General features: G+C 35.2%; 2 protein-coding genes across 4 annotated transcripts in view; one reads left to right on the top strand and one right to left on the bottom strand.

Moving 5' to 3' along the window:
- The window catches only part of LOC106662861 (tRNA (adenine(58)-N(1))-methyltransferase catalytic subunit TRMT61A), a 53,698-nt gene that overhangs the window by 4,919 nt on the left and 26,886 nt on the right, over positions 1-21,893 (top strand). The window contains exons 1-3 of one of the 3 annotated variants that reach the window (XM_014387269.1): positions 1,874-2,017; positions 4,692-5,052; positions 5,566-5,832. In XM_014387269.1, coding sequence (XP_014242755.1) covers positions 4,698-5,052; positions 5,566-5,832 — 622 coding nt within the window. In that variant the 5' untranslated portion in view covers positions 1,874-2,017; positions 4,692-4,697. Of the gene's footprint in view, positions 1-1,873; positions 2,018-4,678; positions 5,053-5,565; positions 5,833-21,893 lie in introns of those variants that run through there. The other 2 variants (XM_014387270.2, XM_014387271.2) reach the window with 2 other exon arrangements.
- LOC106662863 (peptidyl-prolyl cis-trans isomerase FKBP2-like) lies at positions 1,069-1,884 on the bottom strand. The gene is made up of 3 exons (XM_014387273.2): positions 1,637-1,884; positions 1,456-1,568; positions 1,069-1,392 (listed from the first exon to the last, which is right to left on the bottom strand). The coding sequence occupies exons 1-3, from the start codon at positions 1,790-1,792 to the stop codon at positions 1,248-1,250; spliced, it is 414 nt and encodes a 137-aa protein (XP_014242759.1). The 5' UTR covers positions 1,793-1,884; the 3' UTR covers positions 1,069-1,247.

The following is a 21,893-nucleotide window of genomic DNA, read 5'->3' as shown; positions in this document are numbered from 1 at the left end:
TTATACTATATAGGTAATTCTTGAATAATAAAACAGCCAAATTGCTGGGTCCTCTTTTTATTTTCAAAACGTTTTCAGCTCCATAACTTGAACCCCACAGTTGCACATTGTTAGGATATCCACCTGTTTAATTTTCTGACATTTAGATTTACCAAGTTTCGTTTAATTATTTCTGCACATTTATATTTTATATTTGTATTTATGTAACAACAATCTACCGATGAACCAAGGGATAGTCATTTTTTTTAAATCTAATTCTGTTTTAGGGACAAATTTGAAGCCTTTGTTTAATAAATTCTCTTCTTTATTTAGTACCATGTTTGTTAAGTTTATAACCCTTTGGTAAAATTTAACTGGAGTTTTTGGGTCTTTATGAGTATTTTTATTTTTAAGTGTACGTACTTTAAGTTTTTAACTTTTTTATGTAATATACTTTGTTTTTTATCAATGATAAATTTAACTTTTGATCACGTATAATTTAATTTGTCCCATTCTACTGGACATAGGAGGCCTCGCCTAATGTGTACAATATATTGATAAAAACGTTTTGTATCTCTTTGACTGCCCAATTTATGTAATTCATTGTTTAAAATGGGTTTTTTGGCATTTCCAAAAAAAAGTTTTTTTTTGTTACATATATTTTTATTAGATATTTTTTACGTATAAATTTTTCAAGAAATGACTGTCCGGACATAAACAAAAATAAAAGTAATAAAAACTATTACTTTAAATGTTACTTTATATATGAATAAAAGTGTTCACTTTTGCATGTTTTTCCATTTTTGTGACACGATACTACAAAACTCACAACTTGTCGGATTATCCGGACTTTCGACCATCCAGACAAGTCCCAGACCCTTCAAGTCCCAGATAAATGAATTTATACTGTAGTTGGCCAAAATGATGAAGTCATGATAGCTCAAGTGGTAGAGCACCAGGGTATGTTGTTGGTACGAGTCCTGCTCGTTACACTAATTTTCCAACTCAACCATACTTTGCATAAAAATTAAACCAATTAAAATAATTCTTTGGTTAATAGGACCAGCTAAAAATATACAATATTGTTGATACATTTTAAAAACGATTATTGTTCTTTAATAAAGGTATAAAAGGTAATCGGCATTTGTAAAACGTTAATAAAATAAGGCTTAACATATCACTAAAGAAATATAACTGGGCAAGACACAATTAAATGTAATAAAATTTTATTTGTATTATATGTATTAAATGGAAATCGCCACTAGTCTTTATAACTCGTCCTTCTTTTCAATTTTGGTCAGTTCCACTTCAAAAACGAGCACAGCATTTCCTGGAATTTTTGGAGGTGCGCCCTGTGTTCCATAGCCTAGCTCAGGCGGGATGACCAGTTTTCTCTTCTCACCGACGCACATCCTAAAAGGGAAAAACAAATTGACTCAAAAGGACTTTTGACAGTTTATTAAAAAGAGAAAATACCCTATCAATCCTTGGTCCCAGCCTTTGATCACCTGACCGGAGCCAAGAGTGAATGTCAGCGGCTGGTTCCGTTCAACGCTGCTGTCAAAAACCGTTCCATCTTCAAGCTTCCCCTTTAAAAGAATTTTTTTGTTGTAAAAGTACGAATTTAAATTTGTATGTAAAATAAACCATCTCTCACTGTATAATGCATGTGAAGAAGGTCACCTTTCGCTGACTTGACTTTGCAATTTTCGACACGCTTCTTAATGCCGATCTGAAGCTTTTTTTTCGGCTCATCCCCAGAGCTTAATGAAGCGAAGCCCAGTATTAGAATCCCAAGGAATGCAAAGTTCATAATGCCAAATTGAAAATAAGACAAAAACAAGAAGTAACTCTCATATTACAACGCCTTCTTCCTTATCAATACGATAACCTCGGTAAAACCTTTTTGGTGGGCTGGACCCTGGACCATCAACACATGGTCGTTGACAAACCGTCCCCAGTTTTTTGAGATTTGATTATTTGAAGTTATGAAGTTGGCTTGATCGTCGCATATTTTCCCTCTCAGTTATTCAACCAGGTAAAAATATAAACTGACAAAACAACTAAATTTTTATTAACTCTGGATATTCCAAATGAATGCAAATTTGTTTGTATGTATGTTTATAAGTTATAAAACATTATCAGATTGTAATGCTTGGATGCAAGTGTTTTTCCTAGTAATGAATTATTTGTATTTTAAATTTACTATTTCTTTTTTTATTGTCATTTTTATTATATTAAAATAAATTATACACGGTTTTTAGAAATGAAAAATTTGTGTTACAATTGGGATTCGAACCCATGATCTTTGGATCATACTCTTAACGCTAACCAATGAGGTGCTGGGACTTCGATCAAAATGGGAAGTTTGTGGCATGGGCGATCACAGTAGCTCAGGTGGTTAGAGCATCAGGGTATTGATCTGAAGATCGTGGGTTCAAATCTCGCATATGACCCAATTTTTTCATTTCTAAAAACCATATATAATTAATTTTCACATATATAATAAAAATATTTAAATGTCAGTAGAAATAAGAAATAGAACATTAATGTAGAATCACACGTATGAAGACAGACCCAATGTTGTAGTACAATTGTTATGTGCTTCTAAGTGAAATCACAGTTTGTTTACATTTGGAATAAAATGGGAAATCGAAATGAGATGTTTTTTTAAAATTATTTCTCCACCACAATAACCCTATGGTGGAGTATATTTGACATGCTCCCTGTTTGTTTACATGTTCTTTATCCTATGCTTTCTATGCTGCAGTTTGTGGCATGGGCGATCACGGTTGCTCAAGTGGTTAGAGCATAAGGGTATTGATCCAAAAATCATGGGTTTGAATCCCACCTGTGACAGAAATTTTGCATTCTAAAAACCATATATAATTAATTTTCACATCTATAATAAAAATATAAATATGGCAATAAAAATAAGAAATAGTACATTAATCTAGAATCACACGTGTGAAAACAGGCCCAATATTGTAATACAATTGTTATGTGCTTCTAAGTGAAGCCGCAGTTTGCTTACAGTTGGAATAAAACGGGAAATCGTAATGAAATTTAAAAAAAAATTATTTCTCCACCACAGTAACCCTGCAGTGAAGGAGTATATTGGACAAGCTCCCTGTTTGATTACATGTTCTTTATTTATTTTTTATGAGCTTAATTTATTTATGCTGCAGTTTGTGGCATGGGTGATCATGGTTGCTCAAGTGGTTAGAGCATTAGGGTATTGATCTGAAGATCGTGGGTTCTATTCCTGCCTGTGACACATATTTTTCATTTTAAAAACCATATATAATTAATTTGTACATATATAATAAAAATAAGAAATAGTACATTAATCTAGAATCACACGTGTGAAGACAGACCCAATATTGTAATACAATCGAAAATGAGAAGTTTATATCATGGGTGATCAAAGTCGCGGAAGCTCAAGTGGTTAGAGTCCAGTGTTGGCCCATTAACACATTATTTTTTAAAACATGTTCATTATTTTTCAAACAATATGTGCTTATGTCTGTTAGGGTTGTATTTATGGTAGTTTATTATAAATAAATATATTTTTACAATTGCTATATAGAGGATGGGTTGTATGTTTAGGGTTACATGCATGCAGTCCAATGTGGAAACCCTCCAATAATTCTTAAAACTGCATTTTGGACTACCTGGAATTTGCAAAATTAGATTTAGATATATTTCTCCAAATGCAAGTGCTGTAAGTTATTAATGGACATATGTATAGTTGATAAATAAGCTTTTTATTTTTACTGTCCATTCTAAATCTAAAGATTAAAGAGTCCTTAAAGGCTCCTTAGGTCATCCATCTAGCTTGTTATTTTTTTTCCTCAATCTGGTAATTAAAATAAGTCAGGGCTCCATTTCAAGGGATTTTGTATTCTTATTCCACAATGAACGCTCTTATATGTTCTGTATCATCAGCAAAGCGAGTCAATTCAGCTGTAGTTTTTAGCTTGTAAACATCATTTATACAACAGTTGTTAATAAGGTTGGTCAAAGAACATACCCCGGAGGACCCCGACTTTTATACTTCTTAAAGGTGACTTTATGCCATCAATATGTACAAAGAATTTCCTGTTGGTTAGGCCATTGCTGATTAAATGCGTTAGGTTGTTAGGAAATTGTATGACATGAGTCTGGAGTTTATTAGTAATTAATAATTAGTGTATTTTTTGGTAGTAATGGTAAAGTACTTGCAGGAATTTTTTCAAGATGCTAAACAGCTTGGGTTCTACATGGTACAACCATATAGCAAAAAAAAAAATTGTCTTACAATTTATTCCAACTTTTATTAAAAGTTAACTGGTTCCGTAAGTAGGGCAGTCAATACTTCATTCACATCTGTTTAGAGCAGAGCATGGATGGAATAATATTAAAAATTCAATGTAATCAAACTTGAAAATAATCACTTAAGTAATTAAAGTGATTTTTATCTTTATATGTTGGTAAAACAATTTTATAATGCATAATTGTTGTTTTATATCTTTTCTACAAAAGGCAATAATAATAATTTCTTTTCTTCTAGAAACTTGTATATATTTTAATCTATAATGATTTAAAATAATCAAAGGTTATTTGTCTTTCTTAAGTGAGAGATGACAAAAATATTGTGCAGGTGTAAACATTTTTAAAATTTCTGGAAATTTTTATATAAGGTTATAAAGAATTGTAGTAAATTTCCCCAGGCCTGGATGAGTTTCTCTATAAGCAAGGATAAGGTCGAGGAGGGAGATACAGTCATTCTCTACATCAGCGCAACGAGTCTCCATGCACTGAAAGTGACTAACAGCATCCAAAACAAGCATGGGGAGATGATTGAAAATGTGTTCCAGACAGTGTATGGTGCGCTGAAAGTTGCTTCTTTGATAGGAGTGAAATATGGATCGAAGGTAGAGTTAAGCAAGGGGTGGGCATTCATACTCTTGCCTACTCCAGAGCTATGGACCCTTACACTACCTCACAGGACCCAGATCATATACACCCCTGATATCAGCATGATACTCTTTCAACTGGAAATCAAACCAGGAAGCATCGTAATTGAATCTGGTAATAGTAAATGCAATTTTTATAATTAAAAAAAAATTAATTATACTTTTTATTTAAGATCTTGATTGAGAAAAAGTGGGATTCGAACCCATGGCCTTTGGCTCAATGTGCCACTCCTCTAACCCCTTGTGCTATTGTGACTATGTGACACTAACTTTTTCAACTCAACCAAGACTTTAGATAAATATAATTAATTTGGTAAATTTTGTCTGCTAAACACATATGGAGTAATTTTTTAAAAGTGTGAATTTTGTGTGGTGTTTATTTAGAATATAGAAGTTATGTTCACTAAAATGTATAAAAGGGATATGTACACTACTATATGTAGTCATTAATGACTACAAATACAACTGTTAGTCCCGTAATAACAGTTTCAAGTAAAAGCATAAACAACTGGCAGGCTTTTTTTATATTGAATATCAGAGCTGTAGGCTTTTTTTATATATCAGTGTAGCACACTGATATATTATTTTTTAAAAATGTGGTTCAAGTTTATATTTTTTTAAATTGCAGGGACTGGGAGTGGCTCTTTAACACATGCTTTAGCCCGAAGAGTAATGCCAAACGGTTTTGTATACTCATTTGATTTTCACGAGCAACGTGTCTCAGTTGCCAAAGAAGAGTTTGTTGAGCACGGCATAATCGATGTTGTGAGTGTGTCGCACAGGGATGTCTGTCAAAATGGGTTTGGCATCGAGGGTGGGGCCGATGCAGTTTTTCTTGACCTCCCACACCCTTGGCTTGTTATAGATCACGCCATAGCTGCTTTCAAAGAAGAAGGTATTTATTATTTTAAATTCTTAATAAAACATAAGAAAAGGTTCTATTAAAATACCTTTTTATTTTTAACATCAGGAAAGTTATTAGTAGAAATGGCTATGATGGAGTGAGTATATCAATTAAAAAAAAAAAGTGATTCTATTTACAAACTGTTTGTGGGTATAGATCACTCCATCATAGCCATTTTTATTCATTGCTAGTCAACTCATTTGATGGGTTATAAAACAGTTTGTGGTTAGTACTATCCTTTTCAATTATTACAGGAAATCTTTCTTCTTCTATTTTATTATTACAGTGAGGTTTTTTTTTCCAATTTTTCCCTCTTTGAACTGGTGGTTTTGACCTGAAAATTCCTTTTAATTCTATGTCTAATTAATCTTTATGCAAGATATTGGTTGAGATGAAAAAGTAAGTGTCTCGAGCGGGATTCGAACCCACGACCTTTGGCTACATACGCCGCTGCTCTACCACTTGAGCTATCGTGTCATCGATCCACTCGGACACTAACTTCCCATCTCAACCCACCTTGCGAATTTTCCCTCCTTTCTGCCATTTTTCAAATGTCGTGTAATCTATTTAATTCATTGCAAAAATATTAATTAACTGAAAAGAAGTAATTTGGTCAATCGGACCACGAAATTTAACGGATCTATATCTAATAACACTTTTTATTAAATTTTTTATTTTATATTGCAAATAAAGGCTCGTATTATTATTATATTCACAAAATATGATTTTATTTATTTTTAACAAGTGCTTTTGATGCATGATTATGATAATATTCATCACAGTAATATTGTGAGATTTGTTCATGTGGTAAAGGCTGATGAACTTGTAATCATTACTAATCATTACTAATCATTTTGTTCTACCAGAAATTACACAAACACACTGAAGATAGTGAAATGCTGAAACCAATCTGATGTACAAATCCAGCATAGATAGGTGGCCCAAAATAATCATTTTGATTGGTAATGATCAAATTACACTAATATTGGCTTATTCTGAGTGGAGTACGTTTTGCACTTGGTAATTACCAATAATTTTGTTTTAGTTAGGAAATTAAGAAAATTGCACCTGAGTCGATTTAAGTTTAGTAAAAGTTTTGGCACTTGTGACCTTTAAAATTTGGCTGGCCAGTTTGCGGTGGCGGTTAAATATTTTAGATTAAATACGACTCCTTTATAAAGGATAATCAAATAAACTCCAATTTACTGTCAAAACCACCTGCAATGAATACATGATATTATTTTATTACATGAAAAGTTATTATCTAACAATTTTATAGATCAGTTACAATAACAAGTTGATCATTTTTCAAATGAATATTTATTCATTTCATTAGTTCATTTCTGTCTCAAAAAAAATGTTCATTATTGATTTTTATTTCATAAGGCTGCAAAACTTTGTATTAATTATTTAAATTAGTTATACTTTTTATTAAGGTTTTGGTTGGTTGAGATAAAAAGCTTGTGTCACGAGTGGGATTTAAACACAAGACTTTTGGCTCAAAATGCCACTGCTCTAACCACTTGAGCATTGTGACTTTGATTCACTCAAACCAACTTCATATCTTAACCTACCTTTCAAATTTGGAGGAGTTAGTGTCACGATAGCTCAAGCGGTTAGAGCAGTGGCATATTGAGCTGAAGGTCGTGGGTTTGAATCCCGCTCGTGATGCTAGCTTTTTCATCTCAACTAAGACCTTAGATAAAATAGGTACTTAGTTCATGAGACTGTTAATTTTTACAATGTAAATAGACAATAGAATAAAAATAAAATAATATAAACAAAACGATCCAACACACACACAACACAACACAATAAACAAAAATTTTGATGTTATACTCGTTTTGGCGTGTCAAAAGCTACCATACCAATCTACTTTCTACTGATAAGTCCAGGTCAACAATGATATTAAAAATAACTGAAATGTTTGAAATAGGCACAAAAGAAACGCTGGAATACATTTGAAGCACTGTAATGTGCACAATTGATTTAATATATGGGTCGTATAGTACATTACAAATAAGAATAAACTTTTTGTTAGGTGTGTCTGCATGAAGGAACGAAAAAAAATTCTACTGCTGTTTATTGCTGCTAAAGAACTTCAAGTTTCAGACACTAACTTTTTAGACTTCTATTGTATGTATTAGAAAGTTATTTGAAACTGGTGCGAATAATTTCCTGTCATACAAAAAAGCACTGCTTCATTGTTCAAGAATTGCTTGTTCATTGGTATATAGCGGTGTGATGAGGGTCCAGGCACCTTTGAGCCATTTCAGATTTTTGATGTTGCCAACAAACGGATTGACAACCATTAACTAAAACTGCAATGAGTAAAAAAACAACAATAAAAAATACTTGTTTTATACGATGCTAACGCTTACAAGCATCGTTTTTCTAAATAGACCAACTGCATATTATTTGGCATGAATGGCCTTTGGTTACTCTCCTGCAATCGTAGTTTAAAAATGAGTTTTTGATGTGAACACTAACCGATATCCGTGAAAACAATCAAACGTATAATCCAATAAAATTAAAATCGGAATTTAGAAATGTGAAGAGTGGTGTAGTGGAGTATGATTAGTAGTTGTAGTCATCATTATTCAGTAGTCAGGCCCGTGTTATTAGAGAGCAAACAATATACCTCGACAGAACGTTATCTTGATCCGACCTACTATCATTTGTCCGTTTACCGGCTCCCCATCATTAATTGTAATACAGCCGATTTATGCGAGATACCTCAGTGATCTCTAGACGTCCAAGTTCCCATGGATCGGGGCTTAGTTTTCATCGCCAGGATTACTAGTTAACATATATTTAAAAAACCAAAACTCGGGTTCCTGTATACATTAACCTCTCCTTAATGTACTCGCTCGCTCTGATTATTAGTTAGCGGTCGAAAAGCTGTCTTTAATCTACTATCATACACTGGGTACGGTCTTAGCCATTACTTACCGGTAGCTCAACTCTGGTCGTACAGATCCTAAAGTATTTGTTAACCGGTAACTGTAATTGTACAGGTATGTAATATCCGCATTGATGATAGTGTGTTAGGGCACAGAATTAGCCGGACATGAACATAATCAAAGTCGCTTTTATTTCTTTGATTCGTTTTTCAATTTCAGTTTAAAATTGTCTATTTCTTAATTTTTTATGACTGAGGAGTGTACAAATTATATACAATGAAATATCGCACAGCCACGAGAAAAGTGACACAACCCAACAAATTATACAGGAAAGACAAATGGACGTTTACTTTTTTTTACTTGTATATTAAGTATATGCCATTACTATCTCTCAATATTGTCTTTCATTTGACCAAGACCTAAACGAAAACACTAAACTTTAAAAATCTGCTGTTCTACCCTTAAAAACTACCCCTTTTTTAGTGGTACACTTTTCTTGCACATATTGACTCTCATTAATTTAAGTTGTTTGCTACTAAGATTATTTCGACCCAAACTAATGTGCTTTACTCCTGGAATCAGGGCTAATTAGTTACTTAAAATACAAAATTAATTGTTGAAATAAATTTTTTATTCATTATTAAACATATTGTAATTAAAACATTCAAAAAATCGTTGAAACTATGAAATCATGTAAAAGTTAAAAGAAAACATTGTTAAAAAATGTGAAAAAAACCAATATTATAATTAATAATGTTATTAAATTAAAAGAAATGAAACCAAAATAATTCACGAACACTCTGGATCAAGGTATGGTCTAGAAGGAAAAAGTAAATTCAGTTCAGCTAAATTTTCGACTTATTTTAATGTCATCATCAGGGCCTAGTTTAATTTCACACTACGAAAAGCATATTTGTATAATTGATTTAACAATTGTTTTTCATAATGTGAAATGAAATGTATATATACATGTATTATATATAATACGCAAATAAACCCTTGATGGCAGCGTCAGTCGGCGGGGTCGTCGGAGAGGCTCTTGCGAGTCAAGAGCACGACTGGTAGATGGCCCTCAGAGAACCTGAGCAGGAGACGAGGGATCGTCCTCAATCGACTGAGGATTGGCCATATGCGGTTGACACATGGGCACCTGCTTTTGGGCCAAAGCCCGCGCAGGTGCCCCTTATGCAGAGAAAGGTTGCTCGATGTGTCCCACATAATTGAGGCGTGTCATGACTTTGCACCATACAGAGAGCGTGTAGGCATACCGCCGGACTTAAGAAAGGTTCTCGAGCACTGCAGCGAGTTTCAGGGTCCCCTGTTCCGCTTTTTAGGGGAAATTGTTTTTTTAAATTGTATATAGTATGTCTTACGTGTTGTGTGTCTATATGTTTTGTTTGAGTGCATGTATTTATTAGCGTGAATGGCGAGGGGTGAGGGTGAAATATAACGTCTTTATTGCCCCTCGAACGTTGAGAGCGTATGAGTGTGTGTTCGGGGTCGATGAGGGAATATTTATAAAAGTACTACATCGACCCCAATCTAGATTAGTTTGAGTATAGGTCGGTGGAGGAATATTAAGTCCACCGACCAAACGGAATGAATGTATTTATTTGTATGAATGTGGAGTTTGAAAGTGTAAATAGAATATTGACTTAGTTTGGAGCTGAAATGATCTAGATGTCGGAAGCCCCAGTAAATAAAAAAAAAAAATAATAAATAAACCTAAATCATGAATGTATCAATGATCCAAATTGCCATTATAGATTTCTTGACACGCAGGAATAGTATAATAAAAAGATGGGGCGGTTATTTCAAATTACAGTGACACAAGTAAAAATGTGACTCCGGAAAAGCATAAAATCCTTCACTAAACGAGAAAAAAATTAACGTAACTCGAAATGTATAATCGATAATACTCACAACGATGCTATAAAGCTGGACATGGAACTAAGATATGCTACTTTGAATGGTGACATGTACATTCCCACAAATTCAAAAGTGATCCATAGTGTTGCCTAGCAGCTAAGAGTCCACCTACAGTTGAACCATATTCCCTGTAGCATCACACACCCGTAAACTTAAAGAAGCACACGGATAGAGAAAATACTCGCTGTCAAATAGACAGAGAAATTATGACGTTTTATTTTTTAAAATATGGTTTACAAATATGTAACGTGAAATTAGAATAGTTAATCGACCGGGGATCGCGATGTTCGAGGGATTAGGGTGTGCAGCAGGTATGTTCTTGAAGAAAAAAGCAAATTCAGTTGTTACTACCAAGGTTTCGACCTATTGTAAGGTCATCATCAGGACCTACATTAATTTCACATTACGAAAAACATTTGTACAATTGATTTAACAATTCTTTTTCATTATTTCAAAATGTGACTCCGGATAAGCATAAGAAATTCACTAAACAAGAAAAAACCGACGTAACTCGGTGTCACATTTACTGATAAACGCTAACACCGATTTAAAGCATGACAAAGAATTAAGGCCAATTTTCGTGAATGGTGACACGTATGTTCCCGCCAAATCAAAAGTGACACAGTATTGCCTAGCAGTTAAGAGTCCACCTACAGTTGTCATTTTTCCTGTAGCAACACACACCCGGAAACGTAAAAAAACTAAATAATCCGGTTTTTAGAATTTTTCAACTTGTGCCGCTTTTTTCGTGGGTGTGGGATATGTCGGTTGGAAGATCATGTTCTCCGCAGTTGTTACTTACAATTATACTTTAGAGGACGTCTGCTTAATTCGGTGTTTCAATGCTGCCGATAGAGAAAATACTCGCTGTCAAATAGACCCAGAAAATATGATATTTTGTTTGTTAAAATAATTTTTACAAGTATCTAACGAATCGCGTGTGAAATTAGAATAGAGATACATTAATTAGTCGACCGGGAACAACGATGGTCGAGTGGTTAGAGTGTCCACCTCCCATTTGCCACTCTAGCCGTTCTGGGTTCGAAATTCGAATCCCGGCAGAGTCCATGGCTTTTTAATTGATTATTGTAAAAATGAATCGTAAAGTGGTTTTGACCACGACACCTAATGGGTTGGTTGATGGACGTTAAACCCTCCTGAATGACAGGAATTACTTTACTTTATTAACCAACTATTTCATTTAACTAAAGGTACCTACTACTTCCTAAACTACTTTCAAATTTTTAGAAAAATCAATTTTTTTAAATAGTTGTACAGACTTCCAAGCTCCATTTATGACCGGTTGATAATCAAATTAAAAAAGACTGACCGACATAACGAGTGTATGCAAAAATTTCATTACTGGCCTGATTCTAATCGCTCTTTTTCTAAATTTAGGACTGGTATTTATGTTGGGTTTCTTGGTCGTTGTCGGCTTGTCAAAAACAGTCTGGCACCGGCGGACAACTCATTTACTCTCTTGACATCACAATGTTCTCTGAGAGCGTGGAGAGCCGACACCGAATTAGCCCTTCCACGGCCTTTCTTCTCCATCAGAAAAACTTCTTCATATTTCTTTTTTATGAGCCATGTATAAATGTTTTGATCAACTGCTATTTTCGGTCCAAATTAAATTCTGATAAAATAAAACTTGATTGAATCGTAAGAGATCGGTAATAAATGTCGATAACTCTTTTCCCTTCTCAACGTTTTTAATTTGTTGAATTTAAAATTTATATAGTAATAGGGATAGGGCCTCAGGGCTGGGGATTGTTCCACCAGGTTTTGGACTCTAAAGATCCATTTTTGGATGTGTCCTTTTTTTGAGGCAAGATGCTAGGCCACAATACGGTTAAGGGCCTAGAGAAATTATGGAAAGATGGAAATTAACTAGATCACTGTCGCTGATTGCAATGGTTTTTAGACGAGTGTCAAAAGACCAATTTCATTTTCTAAAATCCCTATTCATCTAAAATTTAGTTAGCCAAGGGTCGGATTTCATATATGTTGAGGGCAGGAGAAAAAGTAAATTATAAAGCAAAACGTAAACGTACCAACGGGAGTACCGTTTTCAGGTTATGAAGTACTGATCGCCGCTGTATTTTACGCTCAGGTTATTTTTGTGGATCAGTGTAAGACAGTAATAGTAGAAGGGAATAAGTGATGACCCCTTCAGAACCTTTCACATACTGAGGTGCCACACATTCATGAGCTTGCTATATTCGTTATTTGAACATGCAACAGTTTTCCAGTCTGACATCAAAGCAATTGAACACTGCGCCAAAGAAATAAAAATCCTAGGGACACATTGCAGGAAGATATCCATTTTTGACGATATTCAGGCGGCCATTAAGGCCTTATCTTCACGCGACGTTCAGGCAAAACGCTTATCCTTGGCAGTAGTCAGTGAGACCAAAGACCTGACCTAGCAGGGGTATCTGGGCATTAGGGACATAGAGGCGTGTTATGTTGTTAATGTGAGAAGGCGGATACGTTGGCCAAAAAAGAAAATGAATGAATTATCTAGTTACCCTTTTGTGGCCTTGCACCTTACCATAAAACAAAGACCATCCAAAAATGCATCCTAAATACTTGAAAACCTGGTGGAACAATACCCCAGGCATGCGAAGAGTTTCATAGAAAGGCAACGAAAGATTTACAAAGAAACTACTGGAGAGTAACCGCAAGAACTAGAATTCTGGTTTGACTCCTGACGGCACTGCCGGCTAAGAAGGCACATGCATCGGATAGGAGTACTGTAAAAAAAAACACTGTGCAGGAAGAAGAGACCGCATAACACGTTTTTGTAACTTGCAGAGGAAAAGCCATTAGCACGACCCTTCACGGACCTGCTGGCGAGGATACGGAGGTTGATTAACAACCTGAAGCTAGCCAGTGACCAAAAAGGTTTTGGTATAATTGGTAATAGAAATTATTAGTATTCAGTTCTGAAGTATAGATCTTCAAAACTGGGCTCGGCCTCCTCCTTGCCGTTCATCTATCAGGGACTAGGAAGAATGTAAGTCATTCAGTTCTTGATGTTAATATTTGTCATTCCGGGGGAAATATCGCCACTTTTATCATTTTTATTTTATTCAGAAATCGTGAGATGCGGTCCGGTGTGATGTCGGTTTCAGAAAAACATTTTCTTTATCGTGCCAACGTTTCGATCTTTATTGAGATAATCTTAAGAGCTGAAAGTGTTTGTTTTCTGCGTAAGTGTGCCATTCTTGCGTGTCGTGTTGAGAGTGCCCTCCAACACGTTTGTTAAATGTATACAATGTTTGTAAATCCCAGGCCCTGAAGAAGATCTCAATAAAGATCGAAACGTTGGCACGATAAAGAAAATGTTTTTCTGAAACTTACATCACATCAGACCGCATTTCACGATTTCTGAATAATCATCGACTAACGGTCACTAATCACCACACATTTTTATTTTAGTTTAGCTAGTATTTTGAGTGAATTTCATTGGCGATCTCGGTCTGTTTAGGTAAGGTAATCAACCATATCTCTCTTTTTTCCGCTGCCCTCCTTGTTTATTTCAGAGGTTTCTATTTCAGTTGCCATTTTGTCTGTAATACGCCGCCCAACCTTATGGGACCGTCATTTTCACAGTTAAGCCCATAGATCGTTAAGTGGGGGAGGGGGACTTCACCCTCGACATCACCTCATAACACAATAATCATGAATGTCCCTTTCTCTATGTTTGATAACTTAATTTGATAACGAAAGCATAATCTTACGTAAAGCCTGTTTACGCTGGCAATTTAATCAATATATTATTATTGATAAATTTTTAGTGGCGTCATGTCATCATCTTGATGATTATTAAAAGCAAAAGAAACGATTAAAACGAGAAAAGTAGTGGCATATAATATACGAAAAGTGATATTCTTACATAGGTATTCTACAGTAATGTCGGTGTAAGGCAATGTAAGGCTATATTTTTTTGTCAAAACCCTCAGGATGCCGGTGTTTTTGAAAAAAAAAAAGGCCATTTGTAAGCATGTAGGGTTCAAATGCAGGGCCGCTGGATTCGAACCCGGGACCTTTACCTTACAGTGATGAGCGCCGTGTCAAAGACCTTGCGGCCACCGCCGCCCCCTAATTTGCTAAGTTTAAGATAGAAAATTTGAGATATTGCAAGATCATAACATTCACCTTGCTACACTTACCATATATCATATTTTTATTATTATTGAGAATTCATTCATAAAAATAATGCTTAGAATACGATTAACAATATGTGCTTATTTCGATTTATTATTACACTAACTGTCCTACACATTGATCTCCAAAGGGTGAATTGAAATAAAATAAAAAATAAACTTTATTCAGCCTGATAAGGCCATATCATAAGATTTACAAAATTATGTACATACTAGTCGACGCCCTTAGTTCGCTCGGGTAGTATTATAATTTAAATAATTACAAATGCTTCTGAATATACAAAATTTTTTGTTTTGTCTCCGTATGATATCAAAATAAAACCCGAACTTCCGGTTCTTGATAAACGGACGTATAATTGTCCGTGTGAGGAATATTCTTCCCGCAAATCTAACCCCTCATATTGAAATGTTTGTCCTCGTAATTAATCGTGATAGCGAAAGATAGTTTAATAAGGAATTGCGTTCTTTTAAATGGAAATAACAATTCCGTGAGCATCATGGAGTCCTAGATATGTGCGCCTTCTTTCCAGCTGCAGGCCCCACAAGTATAATGGCTTCGATAATATTATTACGTAGATTTGTGATCTGCAATCATGATGTAATCGTAATTACACAGATTTGGAGGATTTAAGTTGCGTAGTATCATTATAGGAGCGCCAATTTTTAATTTGATACAGTACGATGGAAGTCCTGGAGAATTTAAAGAATATAAAAATTCTTGGAGATAATACTGTTGTCTACCCATTATATTTCGTAGTACGATTGACCAAATAACTTCTTTTAATTAATTAATCGTTATGTAAGGTATTGGTTGAAATGAAAAAGTTAATGTCACGAGTGGGATTCGAACCCACGACCTTCGGCTCAATACGCCGCTGCTGTAACCACTTGAGCTGTCGTGATTTCGATCCACTCAGACACAACTCCACATCTCAACCTACAACCTTTCGAGTTTTCCCTCCTTTTTGCCATTTTTCATATGTCGTTTAATCAGGATTCGATTCTTGGCCACAAATGAAATGACCACGGAAGGTGGGTTCGAATCCCGCTCGTGACACTAACTTTTTCATTTCAACCAATACCTTACATAACGATTAATTAAATGAAACTGTTTTCTATATTTTTACTTCAGTATCTGTACAAGTATAAAAACTAGATTCGCCTAGTTCCTTTTGCAAAATAACACCATTTATTTTATCGATACATTCATCCTTCGAGACATGATCGTGATCAATATACTATGACTTCTTTTGAACAATTTTTTAAATTTGGGTAAATCTTATCAACTAATTCTTTAATAGATCTAAAACTCTTCCTAATTTTCTATCTACTTGAATTAAACCCTAAATTAAATTCCCATTTGAAACTTTACTATCTCAAACATTTAGTAATTGAAAATTGATTATTTCCACCTCCTAAATGAGCTTTCATATTTGTAAATAAAGCGTTTCAGTATTGTTCCAAAGTGTCGGCATCTTAAACACACCTTAACAACATCTATTCGTGATCCTGTTGATGGCGATGTGCACAGTAACATGCAGAATTTTATATCTTTTCCTGATACTGCAACAATAACATGACAAAACTATATCTATGTCATTCCTACGATCCAAGGAACAAGTCTAAAAAATTTGATCCAAATCGGACCAATAAATTTCGAAATTACCTCTTACATACAAACAAACTTTCTCTTTTGATTATATTAGTTGTACAATCCAGCTTGTGGTTCGCGTTGTGGACCTCATATAAGTCCTTTGAGCGCAAAAAATATTCTATGGGAGAGCCTTTGTTGATGTGGCACAAGCGTTTGACCGTGTTGGCACAATACTGTACAAATTAAAGCGTGTCCTTCCAAACAAATAACCTCTGCTTAATCCTCCCTTCTTACTTAACAGAGCGGTTCTTTCGGGTCCGACAAGTATAAAGATTACTCCGAATACGACTGCTTTTTAGGGAGTGGCGCAGAGTAGTGTGCGAGACCAATCCTCTATCCTTTATACTGCAGATCTTCCCACTAAACCTACCACCCTTCTTGTATCTTTTGCCGATGACACAGCTCCTCTAACCTCGATCCTGCGGTTGCTTCGGAAAATCTGTAGGGCCATATCACATGCATAGCATTGGTTTGACAACGGAAAATGAAGATAAACGAAAGCATGTTTGTCCTTCCTTACCCTTTCCTTTTTCCTTCCCCTCCCCCCTTTGGCAGGGGTTTATTGAACCCGCACCCCTCAGGCAACGGGTGCATCAGTAGGGGTTCGGCGATCAGTCCCACCTTAAAAATAATACTGAACCACGGGAGAAGAGTATCCAAGCGGCTCTACTAATTGAAGTTGGACTCGTGGTTTGCAAACAAATTTTACCTTAGCTGGAGGGTACCGGCCAACCGGAGCCGGAGATAGAGTGCCTCCTCTATCTCGCCGGGGGTCCACAACCACAAAACTGCCTTTTTCAAAGCACATGTATGGATGTGCCCTTTTTAGCTCATTTCTGAACTTGGCCAGCATTGCACCACCTCGCTAGCCAAGGGATGAGACAAGTCCATGCATGTTAAATCTTCCTGGTGTCTCTTTGAGAACACTGGGCGTATGAGAAATCCCGTCGGGGATAAGTCCGGACGTTAAAGATCCTCACGGGTCTCAACACCCATGAGTAAAGATGGGAACATCGGTCCAATTCACATTTAGACTCCGAAGGAAATTTTCTCTTACAATATACTACAACAACGTTCCTATTCCCAAATCCGACTGCGTTGTTACCTTGGGTTCAACCTTGACTCACTCTTAAAGTGGAATCAGCATATACGACTGAAATGACAAGACCTATACAGATTCTACGGTTTAAATTTATAGGACGACAATCGACAATAGGTGAACCTATTCTTTCCGATATCTAATGCCTCCAATCATTTCAATCTAAAGTTTTTAGATTACTTATAAATGCTTCGTATTATGTCTCCAATACTACCGTCCACACCGACCTTAAAATCCCCCAATTATTTACCAAGTTTCACAATAATCTCACCCATCGCTCTATAGTCTCGGCCAAGCCTTGTTCAACAGAACCCATCCCTACAATGCCACAAGACGTCTCAAGAGGAAATGCCCTCGCGACCTGCTTTCTAAGGAGTAGGCAGTGAATTTTATCTAATCAAATGAAATGGGGAAATAATATTGATTATTTGCTCCTCACAATATAAATATGTAAATATATCTATTTTCATGAAATTACATATTGCAACAAAAAATTGCAGATTGTAAAAAAAAAATTGTTGGATTCGTGAGGAGCGGTCAAGAACGAATCCTCATGAATCCAACAAATTATTAAACAACCGGTCACTAAAAAAACCCACATTGTAATAATATGTTGGAAAAAAATGTTTATTAGTATATCTAATGAGAAAACATTCTACTACGGAAATTTTTCAACTAAAGGGGCAACCTCTAATAGAATGCAAATAAATATAAATATAAATAAAATTTGGGCACTCTCAACACGACACGCCAGGATGGCACAATTACACAGAAGACAAACACTTTGAGCACTGAAGATGATCTCAATAAAAGATCGAAACGTTGGCACGTTAAAGAAAATGTTTTTCTGAAACCTACATCACACTCGACCGCATCTCACGATATCTGAATAAATATAAATAAATAAATCCAATGTTTTATTTTCTCTTTTCTTTTTCTTATATTGTCGTTAAGTTTTTGTAATTTAACACAGGGTGTTGGTACAGATTGTCTCTTCTCTGCATTTATTATTTGTTAGATTTTACTGAACAGTAACAACTTAACTTCAATGCCTTGTTATGCTTAGCTACTTATAAAATATTACTAAACTATTTGATACATACAAGTTTTGGTGTAGTAATTTAATGTAGGACGTACATTACTTGATATTGTGTGAACATATGCTGGAATTGCTGGCATTGATGGATTTTTTAACATTGTAAAAAAATTGGGAACTTCGCATTGTTTGACTGCTGAGCATTTTTATATAATTTCTTGATTTATATTTCTATAGATAGCGGTTTGCTAACAGTGTGTATTGGCGTATTTACGATATCTGTCGGGCAGAGAGGATGACCATTAAGAGTGTGTAAGTGTAATGAAGTTTTGGCCTATTAATCAGACAAGTCTTAATCTGCGGAGGTGATCTCGGGTCCCACGGCCGAGTCTCTTCGAATGCCCGCACGCCCAAGCCCAGCTATAATTAAAAGCTATAATACACTTGACGCCTCGACCGACCTATCTCGGCCACCATAAATTCACAGCTGATAAAACCTCGAGCGTACGCCCTCGTCCGTTTAGGCCCTCGTAATATCGACCAATAACACTAAAGGCATATCGAAAGATTTCTTGATTGCTTCCATACCGATCCCTTCCTCGTGCTGTATAGACCTGTGATCATTTCTTAATTTTTTTAATCTCGTATCAGGTTCGCCCATTTTTCATTCCTAAAACCTCTTTTTCTCGTTAGAAATAATTCATACTTTTTTTCTCTCTCTTTCTCTCTCTCTCTTTCACACTAAATCATGCGTATGTTTCCTTAGTTATAGGACCTGCCTTGTTTATAGTAAATAAATACATAAAATGGACGTGCTATATGATTTTAAAAAGGCAGGGTTTAAAATTCAAACTATTTCATCCTGAAAAGATGTTTTATAAAAATCGGATATTGGAGGATATTAAGGAAACCAAGTCTGCAATATAACGTCCTATACCTTCGAAAATATTGCTAAGGGTGGGGGAGAATATTGCAGTACTTTTTGCTCCAGATGTTGCACCTTTTTGACCTAATATGCTTTCCTTCTGGAGTCAGGGCTAATTAGTTATTTAAAATACAAAATTAATCATTGAAATAAAGATTTTATTGATTATTGAATATATTGTAATTAAAACATCACAAAAATCGTTGGAACTATAAAATAATCTAAAAGTTAAAAGACAACATTGTTAAAAAATTATATAAAAAATAATATAATTAAGAATGTTATTAAAATAAAAGAAATGAAACTAAAATAATTTACGAACACTCTAGACCAAGGTATGTTCTTGAAGAAAAAAGCAAATTCAGTTGTTACTGCCAAGTTTTCGACCTATTGCAAGATCATCATCAGGACCTATGTTAGTTTCACATTACGAAAAACATTTCTACAATTGATTTAACAATTGTTTTTCATTATTTCGAAATGTGACTCCGGAAAAGCATAAGAAATTGACTAAATAAGAAAAAACTGACGTAACTCCAAATGTGCCACATTTACTGATCAATGCTAACACCGATGCTTTAAAGGTTGACAAGGAATTAAGGCCAATTTTCGTGAATGGTGACACGTTCGTTACCGCCAAGTCAAAAGTGACACAGTGTTGCCTAGCAGTTAAGAGTCCACCTACAGTTGTCATTTTTCCTGTAGCATCACACACCCGGAAACGTAAAAAAACTAAATAATCCGGTTTTTAGAATTTTTCAACTTGTGTCACTTTTCTCGTGGGTGTGGGATATGTCGGTCGGAAGAATATCATGTTATCCTCAGTTACAATTATTCTTCAGAGGACTTCTGCTTAATTCGGTGTTTCAATGCTGCCGATAGAGAAAATACTCGCTGTCAAATAGACCCAGAAAATATGATATTTGGTTTTTTAAAATATCTTTTACAAGTATGTAACGAATCGCCTGTGAAATTAGAATAGAGATACCTTAATTAGTCGACCGGGAACCACGATGGTCGAGTGGTTAGGGTGTCCACCTCCCATTTGCCACTCTAGCGGTTCTGGGTTCGAAATTCGAATCCCGGCAGAGTCCATGGCTTTTTAATTGATTATTGTAAAAATGAATCGTAAAGTGGTTTGACCACGACACCTAATGTGTTGGTTGATGGACGTTAAACCCTCCTGAATGACAGGAATTACTTTACTTTATTAACCAACTATTTCATTTAACTAAAGGTACCTACTACTTCCTAAACTACTTTCAAGGTATTAATATTGTTCATGAACAATTTTGTAGAATAGTTGTACAGACTTCCAAGCTCCATTTATGACCGGTTGATAATCAAATAAAAAAAGACTGACCGACATAACCAGTATATGCAAAAATTTCATTACTGGCTTGATTCTAATCGCTCTTTTTCTAAATTTAGGACTAGTATTTATGTTGGGTTTCTTGGTCGTTGTCGGCTCGTCAAAAACAGTCCGACGGACAACTCATTTATTCGCTTGAACATATGCTTTACAACATGGTTTACAAGTATGTAACGTGAAATTAGAATAGAGATACCTTAATTAGTCGACCGGGAACCACGATGGTCGTGTGGTTAGGATGTCTCTCCCATTTGCCACTCTAGCGGTTCTGGGTTCGAAACTCGAATCCCGGCAGAGTCCATGGCTTTTTAATTGATTGTTGTAAAAATGAATCGTAAAGGGGAACCTCGTCCATGACACCTAATGGGTAGGTGTTTTGACGTTTTTAGAATTTTTCGACTTGTGTCACTTTTCTTGTGCGATATGTGTATAACTTTTCACGACATAGTATGACAGTATGTCGTGGGCTTGGTTTTCGTAACCGCCAGGCACTCGTAATTGGTGATAATCGAGTGTAAACTCGAATGTCTGTCGTATCTCGTGAAGGGCGATGGAAGTCGATAATGGCTCTTCGGGCGTGATGTGTTTATAAACCTTGTTTACGGGTGTGCGCGTGCTCCAGAAACGTGTAATGCAATAAGTTTAATCTTAGTTATTTGAGTAATTCATCCCAACTTGTAGGACGTTCTGAACCAGAACCCTCTAATAACGACGCGTTCCCAGAGCATTTCATTTTAATACATGTAATACATATAATATAACATGTAATATACAAATGTAACTTGATATCTCAAATAAAAAATGAATAAATAAATAACTAATTAAGAAAAAATGGCGTTTACCAATAACAAATTCTTCATCAAACTTGCTTCATTGCTCCGTGGTTGAGATGCAAAGTATTATAAACATAATATGTATTAGAAAAAAAATTGATTAAAATGATCATTAGAAGGGTTGTTGTT

The sequence above is a fragment of the Cimex lectularius genome, unplaced genomic scaffold, assembly GCF_000648675.2.
Source record: "Cimex lectularius strain Harlan isolate CLEC.00 unplaced genomic scaffold, Clec_2.1 scaffold84, whole genome shotgun sequence".
Lineage (NCBI taxonomy): Eukaryota > Metazoa > Arthropoda > Insecta > Hemiptera > Cimicidae > Cimex > Cimex lectularius.
Note: the sequence above shows the minus strand (reverse complement) of the source record. Positions and strands in the feature narration are given on the sequence as shown.